Below are 20,389 nucleotides of genomic sequence, written 5' to 3' on the forward strand. Positions count from 1 at the left end.
TAAATTTTATAATACCGAAACTACCCTCAAAGGGTTTTTTTTTCCTCACCCTCTTCACAATCGCCTCTACCATTGCCTCTGTCCCCAGTAGAGAAGAGAGGAAAAGCAATATCTCTCTTTCTCTCTCTCTCTAAAAATTCTTACTTTCTCACTCTAAAAATCTAATCTTTTGTATCTCTATACACATATAGATACACGTTTATCTGTATCTATAGCTTTTTGTTGATTCGTTTTTGGTTTAGATTTGCCATTTTTCTTTTTGTGTGTGGAGGTGTTCGAATTGATCGGACTGTGGAGAATTGAGGTATGCAGGCTGATCAGACGGTGATAAGTTTGAGACCAGGTGGTGGTAACAGAGGTGGTGGAAGCAGAGTATTTGGCTCTCGCTTTGATACCTCATCTACCAATTCTGATCTCTCAGGTTTTCGTCCTCATGGAGGTTCTTCATCTTTGCCATCTTTCAAGGTTGAATCTTTTTTTCAGATCTATGGATCTTTTTGCTTTGTGGGTTTGCTTTTTCTTGATGTTCTTTAGCTGTTTGATTTATTTATTGTTGATCTTTTGTTGTTTTCAATGTGAAAAATCCAATCTTTTTTACTATCTAGCTTGTGATTTTGCATTAGAGAGCCCCTGTATTGTTGTTTTTAGAAGATAAATTATTAAGCATTGGAATGGTGGTGGAGCCGGAGTTTAGCTCGGGGATCAAATATTTACTTTGTATATATACTGTAATGTTTTGAGTTTTCGGGTGAAGGGGATGAATTCCCTTGTGGCCCCTAGCTCTCCCTAGGGCTTGATTGAAATGTGGTTGATTAAGTGGGATGGATATAGGTGATTCACGTAATCCAATCACAACTAGTTCAAGGCTGGCTGAAGCGCGTAGATGATTGATTGATTTGTTGAAATTTGAAACAATGTAAGCATATTTTTTTTTGCGAAATACAATCTTTGGTTTGTACTTGGTCTCTTTCTGATTATATTGCGTAATGATATTGGTGATATCTGTTGTTATGTGCCTGCTGAATGCTTCCGTGTTGCTCAGGTTCGGGGAGAGAGTATCAAGTCTCATGTTGGATATATGTCTGGTGCATTATTCAATTATGCCTATAGTTTATAGAAATTTATTTCTTCTTTTTGTAAAAAAAATTGTGGGTCTATGTGTTCCTGTTGTAGAACATGTGTTTTTATAATTTTACTTTATGCATGAATACAACAACATTACCAGTGTGATACCTCAAGTGGGGTATGAGGAGGGTGGAGTGTACTTAGACCTCACCTCCACCTTGTATGATGTAGAGAAGTTGTTTTTGATAATCCTTGCCTCAAGAGAAGTGTTTTCAAAAACAGGTTTGAGGTTAATAAAAGGGTGATGAAAATGGTAAAAGAGAAGTATTGACTGTACAAATAGTAAAAATCTAAGTAAGAGAAACAACAGTGGTAATACAATTGACGAATAAGATTATAATAGAACAATAATAATGATACTTTATGCGTCAATCTGTATGATTATTAAATCTGTAAGCAAAGTTGTCAGTGTTCTCCGTGTGATTGGTGAATTGGGCGGTTTCTGATGAAGTTTCTGACTTTTGTGATTAATAATATCTATAACGTGCAAATGCTTTTAATGGTACACTTGCTGTTGTATGGGTGGTCGACCAATCGAGTATCTGGGCTGGACACCTTGACTCGTGGTAGCTGGGTGCTTGATGCAGACTATCTTGTCAGTGGGATGTGCATAGTGGTTTTCGATACCATTTTGTGTCTTCTTTTGGTTTGACATGAGACTGCACTATCTGAACTTGGATAGAACTTCTGTAGATAACATGGAAGTGCCTCTGCAATATGCTGAAATTAAAACATGAACAGCCTCATTAATGACATCACCTTTTGCAAACTGTTGAAATGAGAATTATACAGGAATACATTTAATATGAACAAGAAAGATGACTATAGTTGGTACTCCCCTCGTTTCAAAGAGAATGACCCACTTTGACTTGGCACGGAGTTTAAGAAAATAAAAAGAACAATTTTCAACAACGTGGTCCTAAATTAAAGTAATGTGAAATGTACAAAAATGCCCTCTAATCTTGTGGCCTAAAATATGCCACGTGGGAAGTTGAAATTGAAGTGTTACCAAAGGGAAAATGAGTCATTCTTTTTGAGACAGACTAAAAGGAAAGTAGGTCATTCTTTCGACAAACTGCTGCCTGCTTCAGCTGCTCAACTCTCTCTTACATAATAAGAGAATACATTCGCGTTAATGTCCTATATCTCCTAATTATTGGCAGCTCACTTTAGTTGTATATCTGCTGTACATATGGAGGGAGAATCATTAGTAGGCTTTAGGTGCGCTCTTAAGAATTATCAGGCTGCCCATAAAGAACCCTACTAAAAACTGAAAGTTTTAGTAGCTATTAGCCATGCAAAAGCTAGTCACTTGTGGAATTCTGTTCTTTGGACAGTAAATTCAGTTAGTGGTAGATGTACAGATTGATTTTTGCGTTGTTAGTTTGGAATATATTGTAGTAAGTTAGAACGTTAAGATAACTGAAGTGAATTGAAGAGTAAGCAAAAGAGTATGACCTTTGTCTGGTGAATAGTGTTGGTTATGTGGCATTTAGGAATGTGAGAATTGATATTTCTTTGTGCTTGTGCATGATTCAATATGAATGAGAAAGATAACTGTATGTTCATTAATTCAGTAGAAGTGTATGTGTGCATAATATTTCAATTCATTCTTGTTAACGTCCTAATTCTTGGCAGCTCACTATAGTTTGTCTACCTGCAGTAAACATGGACGGATAATCATTAGTATGCTTTAGGTGGTCACTTGAGAATTATCAGGCTGCCCATAAAGAACCCTACTAACACTGGAAGTCTCATTAGCTATTTGACCATGCAAAAGCTAGTCATGTTGTTCATAGTGCTATGTGGGAACTTGAGCATTGGCATTTTTTCATGCTTGTATATCATGAAGATAAAAAAGAAAACATATCACGCAACTAAAATTTGAGGGAGATCCTTAGATGAAGCCTGTTAGATGATGTTTTCCCCCGGAATTGTGATAAGTTCTAGATACATGATTCCTGATTTACGAAAAAAGAGAAAGAACAGGCTATCAACTCCTTTTGTTGCAAAATATTCTTAAACCGTCATTGTCTAATATCTTACCAGTATGAAGACTCTGGTCTCTGGTTGCTTGTTTAGTCAGTCAGACTGACATCTCTGTTGTGTCTTAGCTGATAGCCTATGAACTTCGTAAAACATGTAGAAATATTTTAAATTCTTACAATCAATTCACCTATATTTCCTTCTATGTTACCTTATTTTCACAAGGAGCATTGATTCTGATGAGTGCTTTCTTGCTGGATTTGCCTTTTTATGGTACTTTCCGTGTTCTATTCTAGCTCAAGATGCGTATCTTTTTGCTTGGCTTTCCTTTTAAGAACTTGTTGTTCTCAGAGTTCTGTTTGTTCTAACTCACCTTTATCATTGTAGACTGGAGATTCTCGTTTTGAGAGCCATGAACGTGTTCGCTATACTCGAGATCAGCTCCTGCAACTGAGGGAGGTAATATCATTATTTAAAATTGTTTAGCGATAGTGTTTATTGAGTATTAGTTTTCTGTACATAGATAGATGTGAGACGAATCTGGCCATTTCTTCTCTCTTATTATTACCATTTAAAAAAAAGTCACTTTTACTGATAGGTATCGACTGCGATGTAATTTCTATTATTAAGAATGCAGTCCTCTTCTTCCATATTTTAGATCTCTCTCGATTCCAGCTACCAAAAAAAGAAATCAAAAATGAAATCATGGTGGATTATCATAATTTATTTGCTTGTCCTTGATTCTGTTTTTTGTGGTCTTCTAGGCGGTTGTCTTACAGTTACCTGAGGTTATTCTGCAAATCAAACACGAAATTGAAGCTGAACTGTTTGGCGAAGATTCCTCTCGGGGTCGTGTGGATAGCAATGTGAGTTTTTCTCTGACTTGATATAAAAAGTTGTATTTCTTCTCATCTGACAATTTTGTTGGCATTTCTCTCCTCCCCTCTGTGGACTAAAAAAAAGAAATATTTGATGCTTTTGGTAATGTTGCAAACTAAAGAACAGTTCCAACTCACTATTTTTCGTTGCTTTTGGTGATGTTGCAAACTAAAGAACAGTTCCAACTCACTATTTTCGGTTACTGCTTGTCTATCTTCTATTTCACTTTCTTGCAGTGTTCACTTTCTGTTGCCTTATTTTCCAGTTTAATTGTCTTTCTGTAGGTGCAGGTGCAGTCTCAGGGTCGTTATTCTGAACCAGACAATCGTGACTGGCGTAATAGGCCAGCACAATTTTCTGCCCCCATAGAGGAGAGGTCATGGGAAGCACTTCGAGAAAACAGGGAATTTGGTGGCCAGTATACTCGGCAAGAGCAATCACAGTTTGCAAGAGCTCAAGTTTCTGCCAATCTAGGGGTAATTAATTTCCTCTTGCGCAGTTTGGAGAATGTTCATTATTGATTTGAATAACTTCTGTTAATTTATTCCTGCTGTTGTACTCCCAAAGACAAGTTCAGTTTTCCATGCATTCTGAAAGCCATCAACACTTAAAGAAAAGACTTCCTATTGAAGAATAATATACTTGATTATCACCACATTGTGGTTGTTTTGCACTTCGTTGTATGTATTAAAATTAGGTGTACAAATACATAGTTGTATTATCTTATTGACATAATTTGGAACATCAATTAGATTAATTTAAGAGATATCTCTTTTTTCCTACATAATGTCTTTCTCTCTGTTTTAATTGCTAAGTAATTCCTTGCACCAGCAATGGTTTCTTTTTTTTTTTCTGCTCAAAGTTCAAACTACATGATTTTGCCTGATGATGAACTATCTGCTACATCTGGTCTCTGAAACTCTTCAATTGTTTGTGTACCAGGGAGGTCCTGCTCCTACACTGATCAAAGCTGAGGTGCCATGGTCAGTTCGAAGGGGCACTCTTTCTGACAAAGATCGTGTCTTGAAAACTGTCAAGGGGTAATCTTTCTGGAAATTCTAGTTAATGCTTTTAACAAGTTCTGTATTATAATTCCAAGCTATTTTTTCACCACATCTTGAAAGTAGGGAACTGCATTTCTTCTGTACTACCTTTTCTCATATTCATGGATATAATAAGCTGTCATTTCAAATAAATAAAAAGGTTTCAATATGGTCTTGGTTTCAGATGTAGTTTGCAAATTCTTGTAAGGTGAATTTTAGGATATCCTTATTGTGTACATGATTGATGTAAGTATTATCGATCTTGCAGAATACTTAACAAATTGACCCCAGAGAAATTTGATCTTCTCAAAGGCCAATTAATAGATTCAGGGATAACAAGTGCAGACATTCTGAAGGTCTCATCTCTCAGATACTTATATTTCTCTAATTTCTTGTTTCCATCGTATATCTTGGTTAACTGATGTATTCTCTTCTCTAAATTCTAGGGTGTGATCTCCTTGATATTTGACAAGGCTGTATTGGAACCCACCTTTTGCCCGATGTATGCCCAGTTGTGTTCTGATCTCAACGAGAAGCTTCCTCCATTTCCATCTGATGAACCTGGTGGGAAAGAAATCACGTTTAAGCGAGTTCTTCTGAATAATTGCCAAGAGGCATTTGAAGGTGCTGACAAACTGAGGGAAGAGGTGAGACGAATGACTGCTCCGGAGCAGGAGTCGGAACGCAAGGACAAAGAAAGGTTGATCAAATTGCGCACTCTTGGAAACATACGTCTTATTGGGGAGCTTTTGAAGCAAAATATGGTTCCTGAAAAGATTGTTCATCACATTGTTCAGGTTATTGATTGTTTTCTATTAGCTTAATCTTCTTGGTCTTTTCCCTCTTAAATGTAACCAATATATCAATTTTGCTTACAGGAACTATTAGGACAAGATCCCAAAAGCTGTCCAGAAGAAGAGAACGTTGAAGCTATATGTCAGTTCTTTAACACCATTGGTAAGCAGCTTGACAAGAAGCAAAAGTCGAGGCACATCAATGATATATATTTCAACCGATTGAAAGAACTATCAACAAACCCTCAGCTGGTAGCACGCCTAAGGTTTTTGGTGCGTGATGTGCTGGATTTACGTGCCAATAACTGGGTCCCTAGGCGGGAAGAGGTGATACACGATTTGCTTATGCAGTAGTTCTGATGTTAAGTCCTACACTTCTTTCTCATGATGTATTAACTTCTTTTATAGGTGAAAGCCAAAACCATTAATGAGATCCATTCGGAAGCAGAGAAGACCTTGGGGTTGCGTCCTGGTGCTACATTAAGCATTAGAAATGCTCGTGCTCCTCCAGGTGTTCAAGGGAATTTGGGTCCTGGTGGCTATCCCATTAATCGACCCGGCACTGGTGGTATGATGCCAGGGATGCCAGGAGCAAGGAAGATGCCTGGGATGCCAGGAATGGATAATGACAACTGGGAAGTTCCTAGGTCACGAATGCCAAGAGGTGCTCAGCAACCATTGATTGGGAAGTCGCCGGCCTTGAACACAAGACTGTTGCCTCAGGGTAGCAATGTCGGCATGAGTGGCAGGAGTAGTGCTCTCTTACAAGGTAGTGGTGGACCTCCTGTCCGACCATCAGGCTATGTCTCTGGTATGGAGCCTGTATCACAAGTTCCAGTACCAGTTAAGGCATCTCCAACTAGTACCGTTTTGCCTGTTGCTGGGAAACCTCAGGCTCCAGCTGCAAGGTCAAATTCTGAGGAGCTGAAAAGAAAAACAGTTTCACTTTTGGAGGAATATTTTAATGTTCGGATTTTGGATGAAGCCTTACAGTGCATTGAGGAACTCAAATCCCCTGCCTTCTATCCTGAGGTTGTCGAGAAAGCCATATCACTCGGACTGGACAAAAGCCCACCACGCGTTGAACCAGTTGCACAACTTCTTGAGCATTTGTCTGCTAAAAAGGTTTTTACTGCTACAGACTTGGCTACTGGATGCTTGAACTTTGCTTCTCAATTGGAAGATCTTGCGATGGATTTACCAAAAGCACCAGCAAATTTCGGGGAGATAATTTCAAGGCTAGTTTTGACAGGGGCAATGGACTTCAAGTTGGTGAATGAGATCCTGCAGAAGGTAACCGATGACTTATACCAGAAGGACTTATTTGCTGCCATCATGAAAGCTATTAGCTCAGGCTCTACTGGTCAAGGAGTGTTAGACTCACAAGCACCTGATGTCGAAGCCTGCAAAAATCTGTTCCAGTAAAAAGCTCAAATCCTCGTCAATGGAATGTGCTCCATATCACTTATCCTCGAGATGGCCTTTCCGTTGTGCTCAGGGACTAAAGCAGCTGTATCACAGTTTTTCATCATTGGAACTGTAGTAAAGGACAGGTGAGTTTATGTGAGTTGTATACTTTTCCCAAAGTGTGTTCATTAGACGACGAAAGACAGTTTTGCAACATGGTAAATTATACGCCATATTTGCTCGAGGCAACGGGCTGCTTTACGGAGTCCAGCCGTTTTGTATTACATTAGTTTTTCATTTATTTTTTCCCGTTGACTTGTTATATTAAGTTTTGTCGAACTTGTGAGTTCATAAAATGCAACTGTTCCTATCTTTACACCATTTTAAAGCTGAATTTGATAACATAAGTTTGTCTTCAGTTTCTCTCTTTTGCTGGGTATTTGCATCTGCAGATTTTATTCTCTATTAGCTTGCTTTTAGCTACTTGTTAGTAATATGTTGTACAATCAAAGTCTTTGTTGCGCCCGTTATCGTATAGTTTCTTATTCTTCGATGTGTACTACTATCTGTTGGGTATTCAAGCCGAGCGCCTCACAGAAATGCTGGAGAAGAGACACGGGGGAAAGGATGGGGGAAATCCTCCAGAGTCTCCAAACGGAGAGACGCCATAGCCCCTACTTTCGGGAAGTCCAAACGGATTTCCGAAACTTACGGGGTTCTGGAGGTACGGAGATGCAAGTGCGAAAGGAATGGCAGGGGCGCGCATGACCCCANGGAAGTCCAAACGGATTTCCGAAACTTACGGGGTTCTGGAGGTACGGAGATGCAACTGCGAAAGATGCATTTGTTTTGTATCTTGGTATTTTGTCGTCTCTTTTCTACAATTGTGTCTGATAGAGAGTTTTATCAAAAAGAACTTCTCTACCTCACAAAGATAGGGGTAAGGTTTGCTTATATCCTAAACTCTTCATACCACAAGTGGGATTCATTGGGTATGTTATTGTTGTTGTCGTAATCAAAATCCTTTGATGTTTGGCGGAGTAAAGTATATAAGAATCTTATTCAATTTATAAACACTCAATTGAGAGCAACCTCTTGTGTAACATATTGTTAGACGTGATGGCACTTTTTTAACTTTCATATTTCATTCTTGATTTAGTTGATTATCTTTTAAATAACTTAATTTTATAAATATTTTTCACATGATTAATCGATTTATATATTTTGAACTCTTTATTATGTTTGTACTTTCCCACGTAAATCAGTTCTTCTTGTTAAAAAAAATTCCATATAATATTTGAAGTTTGCATTAAAGTTCTGATTAAATTTAAATCACACACTACGAAGTCCATTCGGGAGAGACGCTCCAACTATTTTTATCCTCATTTTGAGCTATTATTATCCTCTTGGGCTTAATCATTCAGTATTTAAAACTTTACTGATTCAATTACTTTGAATTTGTATAGTAGAATGTTTGAAAAAAAGTGCTTCACCAGAGATTTCGTTCATTCTCGAAGTTTGAATTAAAAACCTTTATCTAAAAATAGAGAAAAATTATTTGTTTGATCACATCTTTTCATCAATTTTCATTCATAAAATTACATCGAATATATTATTATTATCGTTTACTATTTGTTCATACTATGAAGTGAGTAGGTGATCTCACAATAATTAGGTGGTAACTTATGCTATCTAACTTTTCCAAATCTGGTAAAAAAAATTTGTTTAACGAGAAGCCTTGCATGATGCAAATTCAAATTATTTGTAATATTAAAACAAATATCAAAAATTAAATTCAGCATTTCAAATTTAAAATAGTAAATTTATATATTAAAATTATTTATGACCATATAGATATCTAAGATTTATTAAACATGATATGAGGCAACTACAAGATTTATTCAACATTAAGGTGGCCATTGGTCATTTCTATAAGAAAAAATCAAACTCAGTTGAAGCCACCAACAATGCAAGATGGTATCAGGATCTCTTCGTCCCGATGGACGAGAATCCACACAAACACTCAAACCATCAATACGGAATTCATCAAAGAGAGAACGCGAAATCCCTAGCTTCACCAGAAAATATAGTGTATAATGTAGAGGATGAATCATACGGACCACATCTCGTTGCTAGCAATGAACATATAGTGTGCATGTATTACATGTATAAGAAGTTTCTTTACACTAAAAGGATAATACTGTAAGCCTACATGTCAACACAAGTTCGACAATGTTCAGCATTAACACAGAAGTTTCTTACCACATTTAACTAAACGGTGGAAGACGGATCAAACCCTCAAAGCAACAGGGTCTTGCCAAGATAATTTTTGTTTTCCCAACCGAGAAGTGTCTTCTCCAACATTTCTACACACCGATAGCTTAACATCATCATTGAGGTTTTGGATTGGACTTCTCTTTGGCTCCTCGAGCTGCACCTGCTCAAAATTTCCATCTCTTTCCTCTTCTCCCATCTGAAAGAATTAGAAAGTCTAGAGGTAAATGATGTATAAAGTATATAACTAACAAAATCACGGAAAGAGTACGTGTTGCTTAGTTTGAGACTTACCGAGATCTCATTCAAATCAAAGACCGGAGCACGAGTGGGCAATGCAGTTTCTTTGCCACTATGACCAGCATCCTGATTTAAATCAAAAGTTGGCGAGCTGCTCTGTAAGATAGCATTGTCTGCAACGCACAATCTCTCATCCTGCTTCAAATCATAGGCTGGAGCTCCTTTTCGGGATGAAACATCCTTTCCCCTATATACTCTTGATTTACGGTTCAACTCTAAATCTGCATTGCGAAAAACAGATTCTTGTCTACCACCTAATCTGTGCTTTTGGTTCACATGAATATCGGGTATGTTCTGTGAAGCAACTACCTTTGCAACCTGTATCCTTCCGTTTGGTTTAGGGCCAGGAAGAGGGGGCAGTTTGTTTAGCTTGGCTTCCTTTTTTCTCGTAACTTGATCCCTTGACCTACTTCTGGGGTAAGTTTCAACATTTGGTAGGGATACTAGCTCTTTCCCTTTTAGAGGAGTTAAGGACTTCGATTGCAATAGATGCTTGTGCCTCTGGCGTAAGAAACTGCACAATCATGCAAAAAAAATCTGCACTTAGATTCAAATAGAAAAGGAACTCCACGAGCATTTCAAGAAAATGCATATGCACAGAAGTACAGTTCTTTTTTCTTAATTCTACTATGCAAGCTATATATTTTGAAGTCTTCGAATCAAGCTGAATTCAAGAACTCCTAAAGAAAATGAAACTATATCAAATCAATATGAACACCATTTAATATGTTAAACAAACTTACCGAACTTCAGCTTGTAATCTTAGTTTCCTCAGCTTTGAATCCTCCAGCTTGTGCCTTGCGGCATCAGTTTCCTGAAAATTGAAGGTTACATGTAAGAAAACCGGTTGATCACACACACACATTATTATTTACTCTAACAAAACATATCAGCATTCGATCATCTTGCAGTTTGAAGTATCATCGACTATGATGGACATAATCTATGAACTGTTACCCCAACATTTTGGTCTAGTGATAAGAGTGCACTGCGTGATGTGTGTTTACACACATTACGGATTGAACTCTCAGACAAACAAAGCTTAGTACTCTTTTTATGACAAAGGAACCCGCAGTCGCTATCCTTTGGGAGTGCACAAGGTAAATCCCACCCTTGTGTAATAGCTCGCGAACCACACGAGAGAGATAAACCGCACTAGGAAAGCCCCATGCGACAAGCTTGACCCAAAGGCCGACCCCCTGTTGTTGCAGGCAAAGGGTTTTGAACATGAGACCTCCATTATGGAAGTACCTAGCCAAACTATCTGAGCCACCCCGAAGGATAACAAAGCCTAATTTAGATGGGGCAGAAGAGAGCCGTCCCTGTCATCAAACCGTGCTAAGAGTTGTTTTAGAGAGAATTCCTAATAGCTCCTAGGAAAAAACACAAGCAAATTCAACCAAGGGATACAATCTCAGGTGAGACCTCAATAATGAAATGATGAAAAGGGCAACTCCAGATAGAAATTGAACAAAGAGACAGCAAATAACACTCTATAAAGGTTCAATGACTGCGGAGACAAAAAAAACAATAGATGATTTCTTTATCTGTCTTAGTCTAGGGAGACACAGTTATCTAGCACATGTTGTTGACAGGAGGTGGCTCGTATCCCGTGGAATTAGTCACGCACAATTATAAAAAAAAATTAACAATTCTATGAATCATTGATAGGAAACAGATCAAACTCAAAGGAGGTTCCTACACCAAATGGAACCACATTTCTAACAAGCAAGAACAAGATACTCCAACAGAGAGAAAAATCAACCATTCAACGCAGCAAAAAAGTCCATTTCTTCATAGCAAATGATCAAAAAAGAAAAAAGACAAGATTTTTATACCTTCTGGAGCTCTTTATAGTCCTGCAGAAGTGTTTGATGTTTCAACCTATCCTTTGTGTCTTCAAAAACACCATAAGATGATGATTCCAAAGCACCCCTTTTCATCTTCTTAGACATATCAGATCACAGATGAATCAAACTAATCCCTTCACATAAAAAGATCAGATCTTGGAGAAATAAAGAGACAAAAAAGTTGAAAAAAACCAAGAAAAGGAGCAAAAGGAGGCAGATAAGAGAGAAGTAAAGAGGAAAGAAACAATAATAACAACACAACAACAGGGCCAAACAAAAAAAAGGAGTTATAGAGAAAGAAAGAGAGGTGGCAAGAAGGTTCTCTTGACCAAGACAAACCCCAAAAAGCCCACATAAATGGAAAACCATAACAAAAGAAAATACTATATATACTACTATTATACATTGTTCTTGTTTTTGTTATTGGAAAGACAGTGAAGAGGTGATGAAGATTGGGATTTTTTTTTTTTGGATGTTGCAGAAAGGGCATTTATGGCATAAAAATTGTATCTTTATGGTCATATGTAGTATGTATGAGGTGGGTTTAGCCTTATACACATGAAAATGAAGACACCTAAAATTTTCTTGATTTTTTTTTTGATTACATAAATTTTGCCACACCTAACATTAGAAACAAAGTAGCTTTGTCGGCTGATTCTTGATGAGGATAGTAACAGTGGAATGGATAAATACCAATTTAATACACACACAACAACAAAAAAAAAAGGCAAGTGTGATGGACTGATGAATTTTTCTGGAAAAAAAAAAAGAAGCAAAGAGAGAGAAATCTGGAGTTGTTGGTAAGTGGCTTGTTTTCAGGCTTTGTTGTGGGTTGTTGTTTGTTTTGATGGTGATGGTTTTCTTTTTACATTTGTCCTTATGTGAAAGTACTATTTTGCCCTTTATCCCTTTTTTGAGGTTTCAAGATTCATCACATTATTATGACACCAACTATTTGAAACTATGGATTTCTTACTTCCATTGAGTGTAAAGCCATTAGATTTTGTAGTGTTATGTGGCCCATCTAGTCCTTTTTTGAGCTACGTTAAGCAAATTTTGATTATTTCAATATATTATAAAAGAATTAGGTTAAGCATATTTCGATTATTTCAATATATTATATATATGTCTTATCTTTTATAAGATAATTAATAAATAATTTTGTTCATCACACAAAATAAATATAAATTTCGAATATTGAATAATTTTTGAAAAAAACAATCTTTTTATTATCTGTTAGAAGTATTAGCACTCATCTTGATATTTTCAAAACATGAGGGGGCAAAAATGCTTATCAAGAAGTACTACAACATGGGACTTGGATAGATATTTATTCAATCTTCTTGAAAAAAGACATATTTTTTCTGCAAAAATAATTTTGTGGTGAAAAAATGGCGTCTACAAGTGCTTTCACAGCTGGGATTTCAAATCTTCATAGCTTCAGTAAGCACAATTTCTCCTCAGTATCCTTATGTAAAACACTTTTCCACTATAGTTAACATTTTTTGGGGATTTTTTTAGTTTAGAGAACTGTTAGTTTGCCCTAAAAGAAAATATATTATTTTGTATTGAAATGAATGTCTTGGATTTATATAGTCAATTAAACTAATATGGGACTGTGGTGAATTATTTTGAGAACAAATTGGCAATTTAATTAGTAAGTCCAATTTATCTTGCTTGGTTCAGATATTTAGAAAATGATATGAATAAGCTTAAATGAAGAAGTGGGGTTCATATAAACGACCCTAACTTGTTTGGGGCTAAGGCATTGTTGTTGTTATGGATTATGTTGGTGTGGAGTTCTTAATTTCTAATGAGGTTGTGTTGATAGTATACTAAATGCCATAGAAAATGAAGAGAGACATTCGGTCGAAGCTATTAGATTTCTTGATATAAAGTTAGCAACTTTCTTTGTTGAGAAGGCCTAATTTTGGATGTAATCACAACTATTCCAACTTGTTTGAGGCTAAGGCATTGTTGTTGTTGTTGTTGGTATACATTACTTAATTGCTAATGGGGTTGTGTTGATAGTATACTAAATGCCATAAAAAAATTGAAGAGAGCCATTCGGTTGAAGCTATTAGATTTCTTGATAAAAAGTTAGCAACTTTCTTTTGTTGAAAAGGTCTAATTTTGGATGGTAATCACAACTAACCCAAATTGTTTGAGGCTACGGCGTTGTTGTTGTTGGTGGTGATGCACAGTTCGTAGTTGCTAATGGGGTTGTGTTAGTTTACAAAATGCCATAAAAATGAATATAGCCATTTGGTCAAAGCTATTAGCTTTCTTAATATGAAGTAGCAACCTTCTTTGTTGAAAAAGTCTAATTTTGATGGTAATCACAATTTTTTACAACCCTTGGAAGGAAGTTCTATCCAACTGTCATGACTTATGTTGGTGTGGAATTCTTAATTGCTAATGGGACTGTGTTGATAGATTTATCAAAATGCCTTAAAAAACAAATATAGCCATTCAGTCGAAGCTATTAGCTTTCTTGTATAATGCTAGGAACTTTCTTTGTTTAAAATTGCTATTTTTTATGGCAATCACGAAATTTCCCAACCCTTGGAAGGAAGTTCTATCCAACTTGCTTAGGGCTAAGGCATTGGTGTCGTTATGGCTTATGTTGGTGTAGAGTTCTTAATTGCTAATGAGGTTGTGTTGAAAGCTTACAAAATTCCCTAAAAATGAATATAACCATTCGGTCCAAGCTATTAGCTTTCTCGGTATAAAGTTAGCAACTTTCTTTGTTGAAAAATTCTAATTTTGATGATAATCACAAAATTTTCCAACCCTTGGATTTGTAAGTGATATCCAATTTGTTTGGGGCTAAGATGTTGTTATGGCTTATGTTGGTGTAGAGTTTTTAATTGCTATCAACATTATTGAGATAAAGTTAGCAACTTTCTTTGTTGAAAAGTTTAGTTTCAATGATAATCACAAATTCTTCTAACCCTTGGAAGTTCTATCCATTATCCAATTTGTTTGGGGAATCGGGGCTAAGGCATTGTTATGGCTTATGTTGGTGTATAGTTCTTAATTGCTAATGGGTTGTGTTGATAGTTTACAAAATACCCTAAAATATTGAAGAGAGTCATTCGGTCGAAGCTTTTAGCTTTCTTGATATAAAGCTAACAATTTCTTTTTTTTTTGGAATAGTCTGATTTTGATGGTAATCACAAAAAATTCAAACCCTTGGAAGTTCTATATACACATACACAATATATGTTTATGTTAAGTTTGCGCCTATTGCCATAAAGAAGTAGGAGTGGTGGATGTAGCAAAAAGTTAATGAATCAAACTCAGTATTTTCAACATGAAGTATATGAAGTATAGACATGTGTGTGAAGAATCACTAAAATTTCAAGCAATGAAATTTTGGAGGTGTTTCAAACAATTATTTATACAGAAAATAATAAATTTAACCAAGCGTCAAACATAATTACCTCGTCTTTGAGTAACACGCCACGCCTTCTATGGATTAGATCACTGTATCTCGGAGATGTGTAATTCTGATGCCCTTTCGTTTTCTTATCCTCAATCAATAGAAACTTTATTCATGAATTGTTTTCGAGAAATGATACTTATAAAAAGCTAAATGTTGTGGTTATTTATATGCGTCAAGAATTTCTTTTATGGTTAATAATTTAATTTCTAACCAAATGTTGTAATTGGAAGTCAGATTGCCTTTATGATGAAAATTGGTAGGAACAAAATGGAATGACTTGATACTTATCCATAATCTGTAGATAAGTAACAACCTAAGTAGCTCGGACTCTTCAGTTTTGGTGCCACACCCTTGTCGACACGATGTGGGAGTGGATGTGGGTGTGGGATCCATACCTGATCTGGTCAACTAGTTTTAGGTACTTTGACCAAACTCGAGGGAGAAATTCTGGTCTGATTCAATGATTTTTATAATCAAAACAAAAATTAATGTGAATTCTCCACTTACATTAACTAAAATAAATCTCAAATTTGACTCGAAAAAGAAAATGTATTATTATGCTTATTGAAATTTATTGAGTTATAGTTTTATATAAGCTTAATACATAGTTTTCTCCCTGAGTACCGTCTTGGAGTTCCTTATTGCAGCATTTTTCTCCCTTAGTACCGTCTTGGAGTTGTTTATTCAGCATTCAGTTTACTCTTACAAGTGCTATACCTCCCTGGAAAAATTAAGCACCTATTGAAAAGATTTCTTTTTTTACAATTTTGGTCTTTGCAGAAAAACCGTGTCCTATTGCAAATCAAGTTGGTATGTGGACTTCATCAAGACATGGCTGTCGAAAGGTTTTAGATAATCCCAGACCTCTGCAAATATGTTCTCTGTTTGGAGGAAAAAAGGACAATAATGAGCAGAACAACGATGCTCCTTCAAAGGTATCTGAGTATATCCCTTTCCTTGTATAGTATTTTATTGGTTACACTGGTATTGGATCTATCTTGTTTGATGACTTGTCGGTGATCATTTTAAGCTATATGTGTAAGCACATAAAGACTATATTGCAAAATCTTCTTATAGTAGCTTGCTTGTGTTATTGTTAATATTTATATTTTTGCTTCTAGTAGCTGTCATTCTCATAAAGTTGATTAACCGAATAAAACAGAACATGTCTTCATCACAAGGAGAATCACAAACCAAATTATCCGAGCTGTCTGCTGGAGAATCTTGTTTTTAACTTTAAAGCTTGATATCCTCAGCCAGTAAAGAAGTTGATAAAGGGAGAAGGTTAGAGGGACGGGTCCATTATCAACCAAGTTACGAACCGAAAAAAATGAAATTAGTGAATTCAACTTGTATAGGTTTAAGGCTTATATGTTGTTGTTTACTACTTTACTTTCACTGGACACTCTGAAGATGGTGTTTGACCAAACTTGTAGGAGAAGAAAAACTGTTTTTGAGTAGAAGCAAAAGCTATTTTTGAGAAGTTAAAAAAATAAGCTCTCCCCAAAAATACATTTTTGAATAGCACTTTTAAGAAAATATACACTTTGTGATAGCTTGACCATATACTAATTGCTGCTCAAGTATTTTCTTAAATCGGTTAGCCAAACACAAATTGTTTCTCGTCAAAAGTACTTTTTTTTAAGAACACTTCCCAAAATTAGCTGATTCTAGACTGGCTATTATAAGCATACTAATTATTCAATATTCACTTTTCTTATGTGTCACCTGTTGGTTCACTCGTCAACAATGTTATGCTATTTCACTGTAACCAACCTCAGGTTTTTTTTATATTTTTCTTAGGCAGGTCTTTTTGGCAACATGCAAAACTTATACGAGACAGTGAAGAAGGCGCAAAATGTGGTTCAAGTTGAGGCAGTGCGAGTACAAAAAGAGCTTGCTTTGTATGTTTCTAATAGTGCACTTTATAATACGTTTTAACCTTTATGTGAGCTAATCTTTAAGAGAATGCCACATACGTATTCATTTTTGGTGGTTTGTGTTTTCAGAGCAGAGTTTGATGGATACTGTGAAGGTGAACTAATCAAGGTATGTTCTTTTCTTGTTTTATTTTGGTGTCATCTAACTGAAGAGATCACTTCTGATCGAATGGATGTACTAATTCGATTATTCCAGAAGTTAAGATGCAATCTGGGAACCAATCTTAGAAAAATGACAAAAATGGTCCCTTTATGTTTGAGTTTAGGTTCAATATAGTCCCTTAAAACAGTTTTGCTCTTTTTAGTTTTGCCACTTTTAGTCCCCATCTAATATTTGTGGAGCTTTGTTGGTTAGATTTGATGGTATGATAAAATGGACATTAGTGGGAACTCACGTTTAATGAAACAATTTCTTAGTTTCTGCTATTTGATTTATTTATTTCTAGAGTCTGCTGCAACATTTTGAGGTGTAATTTGATATTCTTTTTATTGTCTAGTGCAATTCTCAGTGTTGCGTGGATTTTATTAGACTTTCTTGATGTTTATGGTTAAAAAAAATACTTCTACTGTTTCCGTCAAATCTATTGAACATTAATATTTGACAGGGACTAAAGTATTTTACTTTTGGCAAATTTAAATTACCAAAACTGTCCAATGCATACTTAATGACTATGAACCTACCCTCAAACAGAAGGGAACATTTATGTTATTTTCTCGCCAATTTACTTGGCAACTTAAGTGTTGGGTCTGCAAACAATTGAACAACCTATGTTCTAGACGTAGAATGCTCAGCCTTGGCCTAGTAGTTCTCGTATCATTTTTGTCAAAACCTTCGATTACTAAGGCACAGTTGCTGTAGACAGACCTTGATAAGTAGAAAATGTGGAGAAATTCCATTTCGATACAACTTTATGGGAACTTATAAATATTTACATCATTTGCAGGTAACACTGTCTGGAAATCAGCAGCCGATACGCACTGAAATTACTGAGGCTGCCATGGCATTAGGCCCAGAAGTGAGTATATATTGCATAGATCATCTGAGTTATGTACCTCTTATCTTATTTGACCAGTCCGTCAAATAACATTTCACTATAACAATCATGCTTTCTGCAAAAGCCGATCTATCATGTTATGTTATATTGTATAGTTAATCAGACCTGGCTGAACTTGGAACGCCATAGATCAAAGGGTCGTTCATTAGCCCTAGTAGTCAAATACAGGAAAGAGGGATGGATTTCGACCTTGCTTTTTTAGGTCTCAGTCTACCTTTTGATTTATATGACGCTTAGGCTTATTAGAGTGGCACGGCTGCTTTGTGCTAGTATCATATTATATGTTCTCTATAGCAGTCAAACAATATCGGAACAAATGATGTTTTTAAGATGCTGACCATACACGACCCCCCAAAACAATATGCCAGCGTGAAGGATGTTTTACCTTCTGTAGTCCCTCTTTTCTTTAGTCTGTGCGCTATTTTTAGTTTGACAGTACTCTAGCCAAGTCGTTTCTTTTTCTTTACTAGTGAAAGGTGTCTGTAATCGGTAATAAAATCCCACATTTCAAGAAGAAATTTTTGGGCCAGGGATCTGAGTTGTGTCTTTTGATTGGTCTGTGCATTGTGGCTTTCGTCTTCCAGGGAGCCCTGCGGAGTATTACAATATATGAAGATTTGTGCCGAATCCTTAAAAGGGTCTTTACTATTTTTCTTGTGCAGAAACTCTCACTTCTGATTACAGAGGCATACAAGGATGCGCATCAGAAAAGTGTACTGGTAAGAACCTCAAACTTGTTCCGTTTTACGTGACACTCTCTCCTTTTTATTCTGTTTTATATTTAGAAACAATACGACTTAAAACTTTCACCCTTCATGACATGATTTTAATACCACAAAAACGTCATGACATGACTGACATGCTTAAGATCACAAATTCCAAAAGTCTTTCTTATTTCCTTTAACATCGTCTCCTAAACTCTGTCCTATGTCAAACCCTTTCACTTAAGGGGCTTAACGAAGGTTCTCTATCTTCCAAAAGTCTTGGTTGACAGAGTTACTTGATACCCATATTGCATGAACTCTTCAATAATGTCGATGAGTACCTATCACGAGCGTGCAACAACATTTTAGGAGAGTTAGAGCAACATAGTGAGGTACTTGTCTTAATGGGAAGTAGCAGGTACCACAACAAGCTTGACTCGAGCACCACAATTATAAGAAAAAAACAATGATTCGCTATGTATACCCTAATGTGCCACGAGCCTCCGACCTAACAATTGGACGTAAAGGCACTTCATCGACTGAGTAATCCTCGTTCGTGAAGGATTTCATGTAGGATCATATTTTCCGATATTTACTAGTACTCGTTTCTTCTTGTTATTTTGTTGTCGTTATTTTTTTCAGGCAATGAAGGAAAGAATGAGTGATCTTGCTCAGAGTTTGGGAATGCCAGCAGGCCTTGGTGAAGGATTCAAACAGTAAAAAAAAATTATCTTCATGAGTTTCAATTTTGTAAGCTAGCAGACACTAAGTTTATTTGCATTAAAATTATGAATACAACTTTAATTATTATTGTAATTTATTGGTAAGATTATGCACTGTAAAAACTTTGGATTGAAAGTTTTAATTCTTCAATTTTATAGTGAAATAGAATTATCAAAGAGTTGGTATCACTCTTTCATCTCGTGTGTAATGAGAGCTTAATGCACCTGACTATCGTATCCTTGTGCAGTTGATTACCTTATCCTAAATTGGTTGATTGACTCACATCAACCTTTTTATTCCGTCTATTCATTTGATTTGATGAAAATATTTGTCGATAGATGAATAGTCATTCGATAAAATATATTTATTATTCCTTTATTGATTTAAAGTTTATTTAGAGGAAAATATATCAATGTGCTTATCAACATTCACCGACTCTATTTTCGAAGTAAATTCAAATATAGAAAAAAATAAATTATTGTAATATTGTTTCTTTATATGGCTCGAATTGAATTACTAATCTTTTTTCTTTTTATATTTTTCATTCATACTTTTCCATATAAGATATTTGTACTTTCGCTTCTATTACTTGTTAATGTTTAATTTTTTTGCTTCAAGATATATATCTCATTTACAAAGCAAAAATTAATATTTTTATATCATATAATTTTAGAATTACACATCGTTTTCTTATAGATTTATACGATCTGAAAAAACGAGCTTACTTGATCAGAATTCATAAAAGATAAACCATATAATAACATGACTTGATATTCATATTAAGGGTTTGACTAAATTTAGTGCACATCGAAAAGGTCAATATTAATAGTAAAAAACGACTATATATTCGAATTTAAGATC

The 20,389-nt window shown here is 35.8% G+C and overlaps 3 protein-coding genes and 2 non-coding genes across 6 annotated transcripts; 4 read left to right on the forward strand and 1 right to left on the reverse strand.

Annotated features, from left to right (window-relative positions):
* Positions 1–64: 64 nt before the first annotated feature.
* LOC107007159 (eukaryotic translation initiation factor-like) lies at positions 65–7,652 on the forward strand. The gene is made up of 9 exons (XM_015205651.2): positions 65–465; positions 3,499–3,570; positions 3,876–3,977; positions 4,275–4,466; positions 4,933–5,030; positions 5,302–5,389; positions 5,480–5,830; positions 5,912–6,154; positions 6,236–7,652. Exons 1-9 carry the CDS (start codon positions 307–309, stop codon positions 7,250–7,252), a joined length of 2,322 nt encoding a protein of 773 aa, XP_015061137.1. The 5' UTR covers positions 65–306; the 3' UTR covers positions 7,253–7,652.
* LOC114075419 lies at positions 2,292–2,397 on the forward strand. The gene has a single exon (XR_003575869.1). It is a non-coding gene; the product is annotated as a small nucleolar RNA snoR103 (small nucleolar RNA).
* On the forward strand, positions 2,768–2,873 carry LOC114075418. Its single transcript, XR_003575868.1, has one exon. It is a non-coding gene; the product is annotated as a small nucleolar RNA snoR103 (small nucleolar RNA).
* Positions 7,653–9,289: 1,637 nt separating the features above from the next.
* Positions 9,290–12,501, reverse strand: LOC107005606. Of its 2 annotated transcripts, none has more exons than XM_015204247.2 (4): positions 11,647–12,494; positions 10,552–10,622; positions 9,803–10,322; positions 9,290–9,707 (listed from the first exon to the last, which is right to left on the reverse strand). In XM_015204247.2, exons 1-4 carry the CDS (start codon positions 11,761–11,763, stop codon positions 9,525–9,527), a joined length of 891 nt encoding a protein of 296 aa, XP_015059733.1. In that variant the 5' UTR covers positions 11,764–12,494; the 3' UTR covers positions 9,290–9,524. The 2 variants fall into 2 exon arrangements, with proteins under 2 accessions (XP_015059733.1, XP_015059734.1); XM_015204248.2 differs by having other exon boundaries at positions 9,592–9,725; positions 11,647–12,501.
* A 444-nt stretch (positions 12,502–12,945) lies between these two features.
* Positions 12,946–19,704, forward strand: LOC107005290 (nucleoid-associated protein At4g30620, chloroplastic-like). The gene is made up of 7 exons (XM_015203843.2): positions 12,946–13,101; positions 15,887–16,041; positions 16,910–17,010; positions 17,116–17,155; positions 17,991–18,062; positions 18,764–18,820; positions 19,448–19,704. Exons 1-7 carry the CDS (start codon positions 13,050–13,052, stop codon positions 19,523–19,525), a joined length of 555 nt encoding a protein of 184 aa, XP_015059329.1. The 5' UTR covers positions 12,946–13,049; the 3' UTR covers positions 19,526–19,704.
* The last annotated feature ends 685 nt before the right edge of the window (positions 19,705–20,389 follow it).

This window comes from Solanum pennellii, chromosome 12 (genome assembly GCF_001406875.1).
Source record: "Solanum pennellii chromosome 12, SPENNV200".
In the NCBI taxonomy this organism is placed as follows: Eukaryota; Viridiplantae; Streptophyta; class Magnoliopsida; order Solanales; family Solanaceae; genus Solanum; species Solanum pennellii.